A 13,034-nucleotide genomic window follows, 5' to 3' on the forward strand; every position below is an offset into this window, starting at 1 on the left:
AAATAACCAAACCAACCAAAAGTCATGTCTGCTTATCCACACACTGCAATAGCTACAGCAACTCGACTGTGGGCATGGGAGTGGCAACCATGGATACGTCACTCAAGTTCCCACCCACGAGGATATAAATAACCAAACCAACCAAAAGTCATGTCTGCTTATCCACACACTGCAATAGCTTTAGCAACTCGACTGTGGGCATGGGAGTGGCAACCATGGATACGTCACTCAAGTTCCCACCCACGAGGATATAAATAACCAAACCAACCAAAAGTCATGTCTGCTTATCCACACACTGCAATAGCTTTAGCAACTCGACTGTGGGCATGGGAGTGGCAACCATGGATACGTCACTCAAGTTCCCATCCACGAGGATATAAATAACCAAACCAACCAAAAGTCATGTCTGCTTATCCACACACTGCAATAGCTACAGCAACTCGACTGTGGGCATGGGAGTGGCAACCATGGATACGTCACTCAAGTTCCCACCCACGAGGATATAAATAACCAAACCAACCAAAAGTCATGTCTGCTTATCCACACACTGCAATAGCTTTAGCAACTCGACTGTGGGCATGGGAGTGGCAACCATGGATACGTCACTCAACTTCCCATCCACGAGGATATAAATGACCAAACCAACACTATACCCTCCCCACCCACATTACCACACCTGTATTCATTCTATGAGCGAGGTTTCCAATCAAATCCAACTTTTCTTTGTAGATTGACTTGTAGCTGTTGAGAAATGAAAGATACGACTTGGGTGTAACATAAGTTTGTCGTCGGAATCTTTCAAAGTAATCAGTGCAAGCCTCAGCTACCAAGTCCTGTGGGAGATTCATATGTATGTTGTATATTGTGTGTCATTATATATACTCATGCTTGTGTTAAGGTTTTTGGTGTTGTATTATACACCAGAATGCGGTGCAGGAAACCAAGGGGTTTAGTATATGAGTGTTACACACCATACATGATGGCTTCATACACTTCATGCTTAATTTAAAGTTTTAAAGTAGTTTTCGTTGTTATAAATTTACAGCCAGAAAAAGCACCTGATGCCCACAGACCCATACACCTCATGCTCACTGTCAAGCACACCCACCTGAAATGCCCCCATTACTCCATACAAACTCTGCTTCACTTCAGGGGTGCACGTGATATCAAAGCTAGAAATAAAATGCCTGGCCACAGCCACCAGTGCGTCGCGTGGCCACCGTGCGAACCAATCGATCGTGCAACCGGAGATCAAACCCGGGAACTTCATGGAACGCGATCGAAACTTCTCACCAACCTTAGGATGCGATGAACGATGAAATGTAAATATTCTAAATTTATTGCTTCATGTAAATGCAGACAACGACTGGTAGCATACTTTGATGTTGTGACTTTGCTTTTATATATTATTGAGTAAGGTATACATGACTAATAAATGTAAAGTAACTTAGTTACAATCGTCCTACTGACTGGAGCAACTCTAATTAAGGGTCTTTCCCAAGGCCACATATACCCACAATAGTAGAAACATAGTGAAACTTTTATTCTAGAGGATATCTTTTCATTTTACTCACTGGTGAAAAACACAAGACCACATGTAAGTTGCTTTTAACTCTTGATAAAAAGTAGTCGTAAAGATTTTCATTGGTAGGGGGCCGCCTTGGATATTCTTTCTTCATCACTGGCACAAGTTCCTGGGTTATCTCATCTATCTCGTCCCGTGCGAATAAGTTGGATACCTTGGGTGGAAACATCTTGCATGATAAATAGGAGCTCACAAGGTTAGTAGTGTGATTATACGTGTCTATTTTATGAGGGTGAGGTTCTACAGCATGTTGGATTCATAATGGAACCTGGAAGTTGGCCTATTACTCCAACACAAGGGGTAATAAAACCCATAGGTGGCCACACGAAGTTACATTACTGGCACTAAGTGTAGGAGATGGGACAATTGTGTTATAACGACTGCTGTCTCTCTCTACGCGGGAATAAATAGGTTTTATTCATTCATTCTTGTTTACAAACCGCATTGTGACATCATACCTCACCAGAAGCCAACACATTGTTAAGATATTCTAGAAACGCTTCATCTTTTATTTCGTTGTCGGTGAAAATGAAAGTTATCCCGTGTCCCTCCTGCCCCGCCGTTCGGTACAAAACTTTCAAATCATCCATCAAGTTACTGACTCCATATGATCTGTGTTGTAATATAGTTAAGTAACTGCTTCTCCACATACTGTAATAGCAACTCGACTGTGGGCATGGGAGTGGCAACCATGGATAAGTCACTCAAGTTCCCACCCACGAGGATATAAATGACCAAACCAACCAAAAGTCATGTCTGCTTATCCACACACTGCAATAGCTTCAGCAACTCGACTGTGGGCATGGGAGTGGCAACCATTGATAAGCCACTCAAGTTCTAACCCACGAGGATATAAATGACCAAACCAACTAAAAGTCATGTCTGCTTATCCACACACTGCAATAGCTTCAGCAGCTCAACTGTGGGATAGGAGTGGCAACCACGGATAAGTCACTCAAGTTCCCACCCACGAGGATATAAATGACCAAACCAACCAAAAGTCATGTTTGCTTATCCACACACTGCAATAGCTTCAGCAACTCGACTGTGGGCATGGGAGTGGCAACCATGGATAAGTCACTCAAGTTCCCACCCACGAGGATATAAATGACCAAACCAACCAAAAGTCATGCCTGCTTATCCACACACTGCAATAGCTTTAGCAGCTTGACTGTGGGCATGGGAGTGGCAACCATGGATAAGTCACTCAAGTTCCCACCCACGAGGATATAAATGACCAAACCAACTAAAAGTCATGTCTGCTTATCCACACACTGCAATAGCTTTAGCAGCTTGACTGTGGGCATGGGAGTGGCAACCATGGATTAGTCACTGGGTTGGAGGAATTACTAAGTGTCTTTTACCCATACAGTTTTACAATAGTGGCGGCTTCCAGCCTTGAACCGGTAACCTCTTGCCTAGGCACACTATCCACAATGAAAAGCTATTCAAGTCCCACCCCGAGGACAATTACCTGGTTAATGTGATTTGAAAAGTCTTAAACCCGGCAATAAATGAAGCCAGCCTTGTAAGAGATTGCTTTCCTGACCCCCCCACACCTACAAGGAGTGCATTTCCTCGTGAGGTGTTCAGTATGCGAGATATCTTCAATAAGTGGATCATAGCGTCCTGTTGATATATGGAAATTACTGTGGTATGTCATGATGCCGTGGTTGTGTGTCAAATTGTTGCCAGCAACCCTTAACCAACAATGTATGTAATTCTCATACTATATTTTGCACTGACACAGATATATGTTAAACGGTGTGAATTTAAAGGTAATGAGCCAACTCTGTCATAAATCCAGGTTCCATAGCGTGCCTTGGCGTAGGACCTCACCCATATAAAATGGAGTGGTATTTATTTAGTGGCAAAAGTCCCAGGGTAAACCTGCCCACCCAGCCACCCCACCAGTTACGCCTATACACCCAACCCACCCTAAAGAACACAAGGTCCATGGAAGCTCCTCGTATCAACTCATTATATGAAGCTTGAAACACTTCCAATCTTCCACCAAGTTGTTCCAATGATTCGATTGGTTCGTAAATCTTAGGAGCCTCGAACCCCGCATCATCATCTTCCTCTCCTGTGATGTCATAAGGGTGATTTTTGCTTCATCGGGAAGCCGTGTTTTATACACACGTGTTGTAGAACATACATGGGGTATTCATACATTCATACACCCCACTGTTTAATACATGAGTGCTGCATTTCATACATGGTGGCTTTTACTATTAAATTGGAGGGTTTATTATATGAGTGTTGTGAAATATTTCGGTGTTTTCATATATCTCACGCTTACTGTCAACTTATGATACTTTTGTGTTTATCCTCAGGTTGGTAAACCAAAAGGGGCTTAATACATGAGTGTTGCACACCATACATGGTGGCTTCATACATTTCATGCTTTTTGAAGTCTTAAAGTAGCTTCACTGATGGTTTTTACATCAAAACAAACAATGATAATTGACCGCAATGTCAAAGAAAACAAACCTTTCAACCAAGCAGAGAGTACTACCGTGGGTGAGCCTTGAACCCACCACCCCTACCACTCACCTGTGGCTTCAGGAGCATCGCGTAGGAAGTTGACAAAGAAAGGTTCCTCTGCTACATGAGCTGCCATGTCTTGCCCTACTTCTTCTATTACAACCTACCATAGAAAAACTATATTCAACATAGAGAGAATATTGGGAACTGGAGTGGGAAATAATATCTTCCCTGCATGCCAATACATGATGATTGTTTTATAATAGACTATGAAATAACTCATGAAATAAGGGGAATAATGGAGGTCTTTGGGGGGACAAAATAATTACAATAATAATGATACTATACTGACCAAGATATATTATGACATCACATTGGTACCTGTTTCATTGCTTTATGAAACCAAGCTTCATCCTGTGGTCCAACAAACCTATCAGCAATGACACGCGTGCACTCGTGCTTCCATAGCAGCATGACTACTTGTATAGAAGTTGTAACTTCACTTTCAATTGTCAGCATGCCCTGTGGAGAAAGTATAGTAAAGTAGGGGAAGATGGGACACCTTACTCATTCTATTTTTTCACATCATTATGTGCGAAAGGTGTCCCGTCTTTTCCCCACCTTACTATATGTGATGCAGAGCTGGTGGAATGAATGTAACTTGTTTATCTTTGTGTTGTGAGGTCATTGTCTCCTTTATGTAATTATAGTCTACTCTATGAGGGTTAACTGTGTGTGTGGTGGGAGAAATAGAATATATATCCTGTCACTTACAGAGTGTTGGTCTGTTTGTAGGAGCACTGGGTATCTTCTTATACACCAGACATAGTTTAAACTTGCTCAGTCACTCAGTAGAGTCGGTACCACTTTAATACTTATCATAAGAAACCCAACCTGCCATATCCTGCTGAGATCTCTTAAGTTGAAGACGTAATGAAACTTTGCCGGGGTTGGAAGCATCTTCCCCTTCACTGCTTGCCATAACCTCCGGGTGGCAGTAACGAGCATGGGAATCAACGAACATACTTCCTGGTTGAACCCGCGGGGCTGTTAGGATGGTTGGGTTATTGTCGTATAAAGGTCCACCCAACACCCAGGATGCTACCATCTAGACCCTACTGAGGCAGTTTATAGACACTCAATAATAGAGATTCTATTCTATAAGGGTGAGGTCTTCAGTGAGGCACACCTGTGACCTGAGATAAAGGTCTATTACCCCAACACCCAGGGTGCTACCATCTAAACCCCACTAAGCCAGTTTATGGACACTCAATAACAGAAATTCTATTCTATAAGAATGAGGTCTTCAGTAAGGCACCTGGGATGTAGGTCTGTTACTCCATTACTCGATTGCAACAGTAGTAACACTATTAAGTTGATTGGAAAGTCAGCAGTGAACTGCAACGCTTCTATCTTTTACCCTTACCTCCAACCCCATATTTTACCCTTACACCCACCCCATTCAACCCACCTCACAGAAATGGCCGCACCCAATGGTCTTAAATATTTTATCAATGGATGAGTTTGAAGGCAAACAGCTGTTGAATATTGTGAATTGTCGCTTCAATCGTTGTGGAATATCATTCCTTCCACCCCCAGGTTGTATCATGGCTGCCACAAACTGGATGTCTACTATGTTCGTGAAGTCGCCTGGTTTCTCTAAACTGGAAGTGAAAAAAATAAACTTAATTGAAAGAGCTTAGCCAACTCTGTTGTATGGTTACACAAACATACTTCAAACTGATCAAAATGTTTCAGAAAAATGCCTTTATGTTCTTTTTAAACTAAAATTAATACAATACAACTAGAAACAACCAACGAAAATGCATATTGTCTGATTGCCTTTTATTATTTCTACAAAAAAACAGGGTTGGCCTGCCCGTCATACCAAATAGGGTAAGGTGCCTCTATATATGCAAACGTTTATTTATAATATTTTACGCCACATTGCCACTACATATGTGTACAAACATCTTACTTATAATATCCCTTGTTTCCCATCAATTGTCGAACAATCTCGTTTGTTATTTGATCCCCCCATTCATTAATAACAGGCATGTTTATGTCATCAATAAACATTGTCATTTTCTTGCCAGCAGGAGGTCCATATGTTGTACCAACACGCTTGTCAACATAACTCTCAATGGTTCGCTGTTGAATATAAGGGGGAACTTGAGTGACTTATGCATTGGCTTAAATCTCAGTTCCCATTGGCATGTCTCACTGTAGGACCTCACCCATTAATAAAATGTGCATATAAAATGTCAGGGTAATTAAGAGGCCAACTCTGGTTCACTCACATAAAAAAAGATTTATCCATGGTTGCCACTCCCATGCCCACAGTCAAGTTGCTGAAGCTATTGCAGTGTGTGGATAAGCAGACAGGATTAAAAATGAACTTTAAACACTTGAAGACATTAAAGCAAGTTCTCACAAACAGTTCTCACAAAATGTTCACAGTTCTCACAAAACAATTGAAAACATGTGTTACTCCGGTGGTACTTGAACCTGGGATGGTTGGGTTTAACTTACTTGAAACATAAGAGGAGTTGTAGCTGATGAGAAGTTGACAGCCTTGGTGGCATGGACCTCTATGTTGTATCTCGTATTCATATAACCCTTCACTATCACTGTCTTAGCTGTGCCTTGTTCACCAATCAATAAGACGGCTTTTTCCTGGAACAATAAATATTGTATAAAAGTGAGGTCTTCAGTGAGGTACCCCCGTCTAGACCCCACTGAGGCAGTTTTTAGACACTCAATAATATAGAATCTATAAAGGTAAGATATGCAGTGACACTTTATTGACGTCACAATGTGCTTGATGACATCACAAACCTGTTTCATGACAGTGTGCATGAGGTAATCCATCCTCACATTATCAACATTAGGAACAAGTATTGAAAGGTACTCAGGTGTTGAATCACTCGGATAATCATAAGTTGTGACATGATCTGACCAGTGCTGCCATTCACCAGACTCAGACACAAGGTATTCAAACATATTTTCACCAGCACCTGTAATTTGGGCATCACTGGTAGTTTAAAATGTCATTTCTACAGTGGACATTGCACAAATGTGAAATAATGGATGAATGTAACAAATTTACCATGCTCATTATAACACCATGTTCTGTTTCCTACATCTTGTGCCTGTTCACAAGTTAGGTATTGTTTATTTGTATGGCTGATTTTGGATAACCAAGGGACCACTGGGTTGGAGTAATTACCGTTATTTACTGTCTTCCCAAAGGACAAATACTGGCATTACAATAGTAGCACCAATAAACCTCGAACCTGTAACCTTTCTGTGAGATATAGGCGCCACTTAAGTTAGTATATAAAGGACAAATACCTGGTTTAAGGTTGGGCAGGTTGAGAACTCCGTTATCCTTTTTGTATTTATAAAGAAATTCTTCCATTTTTTCGCGATCGGGAAGTTCCAACAGCGCCCCTAGTGACCACATCATGCAGAACACAAACAACCTATAAAATAAATATGATTGAGCTCGTCTGGTAATATATATAGTGTTTTGTCAGCTCAAACATACGCTCTCTGGATTAGTGTATGTACACTACTACAGAGCTAATAATCTGTATTAGCGTACAGAAATATCTGTATGCTAATAATTTGCCAGAAATATTTCATACATGATCGCACATTATTTAGAAACTGATTTGACTATTTCACCAATGTATAAATCCAATACAATGTGCAGCAACTGTCAAATATAGCCTATACCAAGTTTCACCTTTCTAGATGAGTTTTTTCCATAGTTTTCCCTTCATCTGTATCTGGTAGTAACCCTTGCATTATAAGTAGCATCTGTTGAACGTACATACATTCCAATACACTCATCTTGGCCACTAAGCTATTCTCCACATATCTGTATAATGCTGTGGGAATGTATGTGTTATTTTGTGTAGGGCAAATATAGGTGTTTAATATCTTTGTCTATATGGGTATAGTGATGTCTAAAATCTAAAAGTTATTCTCATGCCCATAGTCAAAATACTGGTGCAATTAAAATTGTTCTATAATTTTAACAGGTTAGTAACGTTTATGTCTTGCCTAACATGCCTAAACCGAGATATTAACTTTATTATTTATACATTTATATTTTCCCAATAAAAATCATATTTTTAAGCATTATATTCCCACAGTGGGGTTTGAACCAAGTACCACCAACACACAAGACTTACCAACAAAAGGTCCTTCAAATGCCGGCATTAAAACCTCGAACATAACAGTTGGTTTGCCTTTCAACCAAGCTGTTAATATTGGATTCCAATTCAATATGGAGGAACTCATATACACCATACCTGTGGTAAGTGGTTGGGTTCTTTAAGTATTTGTTGGTGTAAATCATGTGGAAACCAACATACAAGTGAGGGTACACCTGAGACTTGGGATGTAGGTCTACTACCCTAACACCTAGGGTGCTACCATCTAGACCCCACTGAGACAGTTTATAGACATTTAATAATAAAGATTCTATTATACATGGCTGGGGTCCTTGTCGGAGGACCCAAGATGAGGTCTAGATGGTGGAACCCTGTGTTATGGTAATATATCTGCATCCCACGTTTCATGTGTTCCTCAAGTCCCCTATTATATAAGGGTGCGATAAGTCAGGGAGCCTGACATGCCGGTCACAAATGGCCCGTCACTCCACTAAATACCTTGCATAACAAAAAACATTAACCCACCATTCCTAGACACTGTAGCAGGTGATGCATTATCAATATTGTGAGGTTCGAATATGATTTTACAATTTGGAGCCATCGGTATCCGATCCCCGTTAGCGAGGGTGAGGGTCTTGTTATCATCCAACACTGAGTTAAGGTTCTCGATCCAAATCGCATCAACTGGCCCATCAAGGACCAACCATACATTTTCACCCTGTGTGTTGTTATAATGTAGGATATTATATATATATATTGCTTAGTGTGAATACCAAGTAAGGCATAGCTACATTGCCAAACTACTTAAATCATGCAGTACAGACGGTACACCCCACAACCTACAAACCTTCTTAGCTTTATGTGTTCTTCTCCACAGAGTTGAGAATATCCCATCTGTCCAATCATTGGTTGCGACATCCAACGATCCAAACATCTGGGACGCTGTGATCGCTTTTGGGTTCATTCGCATCTCACGGTGAGGACTACATAGATATCATATTAATATTCCATAGAAACAATATAAACTTAACTTATAATATATCCGAGTACATGTTTTATTTGTCCTTTTATCCGGTTACACACCACATAAAAAAAACATTATTTTAAACAATATATATATATATGTGTATTCTGTTATTTATCTCTTGGATAGTAAAAACATGGATTCTATTTAATTAACATAGCAGAGATAATGGAAGTAACAGTAAAACGACAGTCGTAATAATACGCTAAAGATAAAATAAATAAAACAGTTTTAGTTTAAAATTGTAGCAATTGATCGCTGTAAAATCAACAAACAATGGAAAAATATTGGTTTTAGTAGGGTGGGGAAGATGGGACACCTTTATATCAAAATATTCTGATCGTGTTTTAATTAATTAACAACGGTCTATGGGAGTCAAAAGTATCTGGTTTTATAATTCATCAAATTTTCTTTGTTCACTTCCAAATGGGCCGAGAAATAGAAAGAAAAAAGAAATATTTTTGAAACATACTATGGATAATAATGCATATGAGTTCTATTATCCTAACCTTCCACACTGTGCCATTGCCTTCATAAGAACATGAATGCAAGCTGTTTTCCCCGCTCCGCTTGGTCCCAATGTCATCATACCATGGCGTACACGTTGTGTTTCGTATAACTGGATCAACTTTAACACCCATGGTGGGTGGTACACTAATCCCATCTCTAATGCCTGAAAGTTATGGCTTAGTTAGATGTTTAATGTTGGATCCTAGGGAAAAACTATGAGATTCAATCATTCTTTGCAGTTTGTTTTGTAAAATATTTCTTTAGTTACTGTCAGAGTTTCTAAAGCCATTGTGTGCGGATAAACTCTTAATATTCAACCCATTTCATATAAAGTCCCACAGTGAGGTTTGTTATTTATCCCAGAATGAAAGTCTTGTGCTTATTCACCCATTAAGCCAACACCTGATGCTCAAAATAAGCTTCTAACATTCGACATGTTACAGCCATTGCAGTGTGTGGATAAACACACCTGACTTAGTCCTACAGCAAAACATCAAAATATAAGCCAGATTTACCCTGTTACGTTAATACCACACATTAGTCACTTCCGTGAGATTTGAACCCCTTCCCTCTACCACATACCTGATGCTCAATAGCAGCCTCTATTTTGGGGTAACCAGCCTTCTCAAGTTGGATCCCTGGGAAAAGATCATTGATGAGCGACAAGAAGAGAGGTTCGTCCTCATCCACGAGCTTGGAGAGGTTCATATCACGGAGGATCCGCATCACAATCTTCATCTCGGAGTCCCCAGGACTTGATCTCTTCGTTGCTCCCAAAGTCCGGAGGACAGAGAGGATGTTTCGTAGTCCGAAGTCGTAATGGACCTGGAGCAACAAGATTTCATTAAAATAAGAGTCTGATGACCCATGTATCTGTTATATTAAACTATTTGTTTATTTCTTTGTCTGTTATGTATTATGCACTTTATCCTGGTATAATTGGTTCTTACTGAGGAGTTTATTGTACGGGGTATAAAGCGAAAAGTTTAAACTGGAATCTCTTGTCAGAAGTTATTCAAATGCTACAGGAATCTTTAGTGAATGGCGAGTGTAACAGAATCTTGCTTCCGCCATGTATATTATAAGACTGAAAGAGATCTTCTGGGCATTCACAACATTTTACCTGTTTCGTCAGTTGTTCCTCACACAACTTGTACAATGTGTAGAACTTTCTGGAAAGTTGAACGTTCTCCACAAACCCACACGAAGCAAGTTTCACTCTCATGATAATCTGACGGTCAGGCACCATCATCGCTACCAAACGGAAGTTTATTTTTAAGTTTTCTGGAAGTTCTTGTCTTCCTGCATAGCCGGGGTTCTGTGTGGAGGAAGTTTTGTTGGTTGTGAATATTGTAGCTGCTTCTACTCACTATTGATTTATCTGAACAAATCTCTTTTTTAGCCTTGTGAGGCAACGACAGTTATTATAACACAGGTGTTCTGTTTCATACACCTTGTGTCCGCTTACAAGTTTTCATGCATGTAACTTTGTGAGTAAATCTCAATAAACATGGTTTGGTACACTTGACCAATACTCCACACTCACCATTGTAAGGAAAAGTCCAAACTCTGGATTGAGTGTCACATTGTCACCGTCGGTGAAGATAAAAGCTTTCTTCCGGTCTTTCTTCGCTCCAAGGACGATTGCGATTTGTTGCGCGGCTACTGAGAGAACGGGAAGCTCGATTCGATTGAATTCGTCAAAACAACCCCAGGATCCTGACTGTGCTAGACCTGTGTGGTGGATGGGATTATTAATGGGTGTTGCACATTGTACATGTTGGTTTCATACACCTCGTGCTCACTGTCGAGTTACAAAGTATTTACTGGTGCAACATTTTATAGTATTTTTTACTGTGTTTTAACAAAAAAAGCCAACAGAAAGAGGAGATTGTTGAAGCTATGAAATAGAACCATATTTGCTTGCAACAGCCAGCCTTGAACCTAGTCCCCCTTACCTTTATAGATTCTTCCCAACCCTCTATAATCCATCTGATCGGAGCAGTTAAACACAACCACGTACTTCCCCAGACACTTCCCCATATCCTTGGTTGTCTCTGTCTTCCCTGTTCCTGCTGGACCTGCAGGGGAAGCCCCTAAACTCATACCAAGAGCTTGTGCGAGTGTGATGTAACAACTGTGATTGTGATGAAATAATATTATAGTGATGATGTTTCATTTTGGAGTAATCATAAATTGGCTGTAAGTTGCAAATTGCACACCTTTGTGTTAAATGACCATCAATTTAAACCAATACCCTTTTGAACCTTATTAATATGTAAGCTCTTATACTTCAGTCCCATTGGCTTTGAACTGTCTGCTTTTTGTTTGTACATCATGTTCAAATATGTTACAATGGTGTTACAATGCAATAATACATTCCATAAAGTAATAAAAGTATTGCAATGCATCTCATAATAACCTACCTGTCAGTCAATGGTGTGATAACCAGTCTATCAGTACAACCAAGATATTCGTTCTGATATTCAAAGTTGACATCGGTGATTGAGACGATACATAGATCGGTGTCTTCTTGAAAGTAAAACCTTGACTGCTTCAACCACTCAAAGTCCGATACAGACTTGATGTGCATGTGAACCTGGGTGGAGGGTTTGGTTGTTGTTAGAATATCTACAGACATTGTAAGACATAGTTATCTTGCAAGGACATTTACTTTTATATATTTACTCCCACACACCATACTCACCAAGTCATCAAATATATCCCTTTGGTGAACATGAATTGTGACGAGTGTTTCGTATTTGACGCGATCCATCTTCGTAAGATCCCTCGTTGTCACTCCAATCAACTCATTCAACATATCAAGGAACCTTTGGTTGGTCACTTGCATTATCTGGGTGGTTAATATAGCTGCTTAATGGTAGATAAACATAACTGTGTATTACATTGTGGCTTCCTGCACCTCATGCATGCTGCAATCATCCTTAAAAACCTTGAGTATTAATAGTCTGACAAAGGTCATGTATAGGACATCAAAACATAGGATGGAGGCGTATATTCCATATGTTAATTATAAAGTGACATGCTTCTATTTTTCTTACACATCAGTCTGTGTTTACTTGATCCAAAGCATCTTAGCATAATATGTCCACAATTAATCACACACAATTATATAGCAACCATAGCACACCAAATATTTAAGCACCATCACCAACCTTTCTATCAGTCTTTGCATTCTTCAAAGCCACTTCACTATCTCTCGTCCAAATCATTTGAATTCCAA

The 13,034-nt window shown here is 39.9% G+C and overlaps 1 protein-coding gene and 1 long non-coding RNA gene across 4 annotated transcripts in view; one reads left to right on the top strand and one right to left on the bottom strand.

The window, feature by feature from the left end:
* The window catches only part of LOC100186822 (dynein heavy chain 5, axonemal-like), a 48,091-nt gene that overhangs the window by 13,521 nt on the left and 21,536 nt on the right, over nt 1–13,034 (bottom strand). For all 3 annotated transcript variants that reach the window (XM_018814383.2, XM_026837014.1, XM_026837015.1), the window contains 20 exons: nt 10,373–10,615; nt 9,790–9,953; nt 9,104–9,239; nt 8,782–8,974; nt 8,275–8,394; nt 7,824–7,968; nt 7,427–7,557; nt 6,911–7,089; nt 6,605–6,748; nt 6,051–6,223; nt 5,544–5,736; nt 4,967–5,119; nt 4,454–4,594; nt 4,142–4,235; nt 3,523–3,671; nt 3,060–3,214; nt 2,044–2,197; nt 1,575–1,739; nt 1,109–1,297; nt 677–833 (listed from right to left, as the gene is read on the bottom strand). In XM_018814383.2, coding sequence (XP_018669928.1) covers nt 677–833; nt 1,109–1,297; nt 1,575–1,739; nt 2,044–2,197; nt 3,060–3,214; nt 3,523–3,671; nt 4,142–4,235; nt 4,454–4,594; nt 4,967–5,119; nt 5,544–5,736; nt 6,051–6,223; nt 6,605–6,748; nt 6,911–7,089; nt 7,427–7,557; nt 7,824–7,968; nt 8,275–8,394; nt 8,782–8,974; nt 9,104–9,239; nt 9,790–9,953; nt 10,373–10,615 — 3,178 coding nt within the window. The remainder of the gene's footprint in view (nt 1–676; nt 834–1,108; nt 1,298–1,574; nt 1,740–2,043; nt 2,198–3,059; nt 3,215–3,522; nt 3,672–4,141; nt 4,236–4,453; nt 4,595–4,966; nt 5,120–5,543; nt 5,737–6,050; nt 6,224–6,604; nt 6,749–6,910; nt 7,090–7,426; nt 7,558–7,823; nt 7,969–8,274; nt 8,395–8,781; nt 8,975–9,103; nt 9,240–9,789; nt 9,954–10,372; nt 10,616–13,034) is intronic.
* The window catches only part of LOC113474745, a 20,766-nt gene continuing 16,041 nt past the window's right edge, over nt 8,310–13,034 (top strand). The window contains exons 1-2 of the long non-coding RNA XR_003396430.1: nt 8,310–8,399; nt 9,134–9,232. This is a non-coding gene — a long non-coding RNA (uncharacterized LOC113474745). The remainder of the gene's footprint in view (nt 8,400–9,133; nt 9,233–13,034) is intronic.

Source organism: Ciona intestinalis, chromosome 12 (assembly GCF_000224145.3).
Source record: "Ciona intestinalis chromosome 12, KH, whole genome shotgun sequence".
Taxonomy (NCBI): Eukaryota; Metazoa; Chordata; class Ascidiacea; order Phlebobranchia; family Cionidae; genus Ciona; species Ciona intestinalis.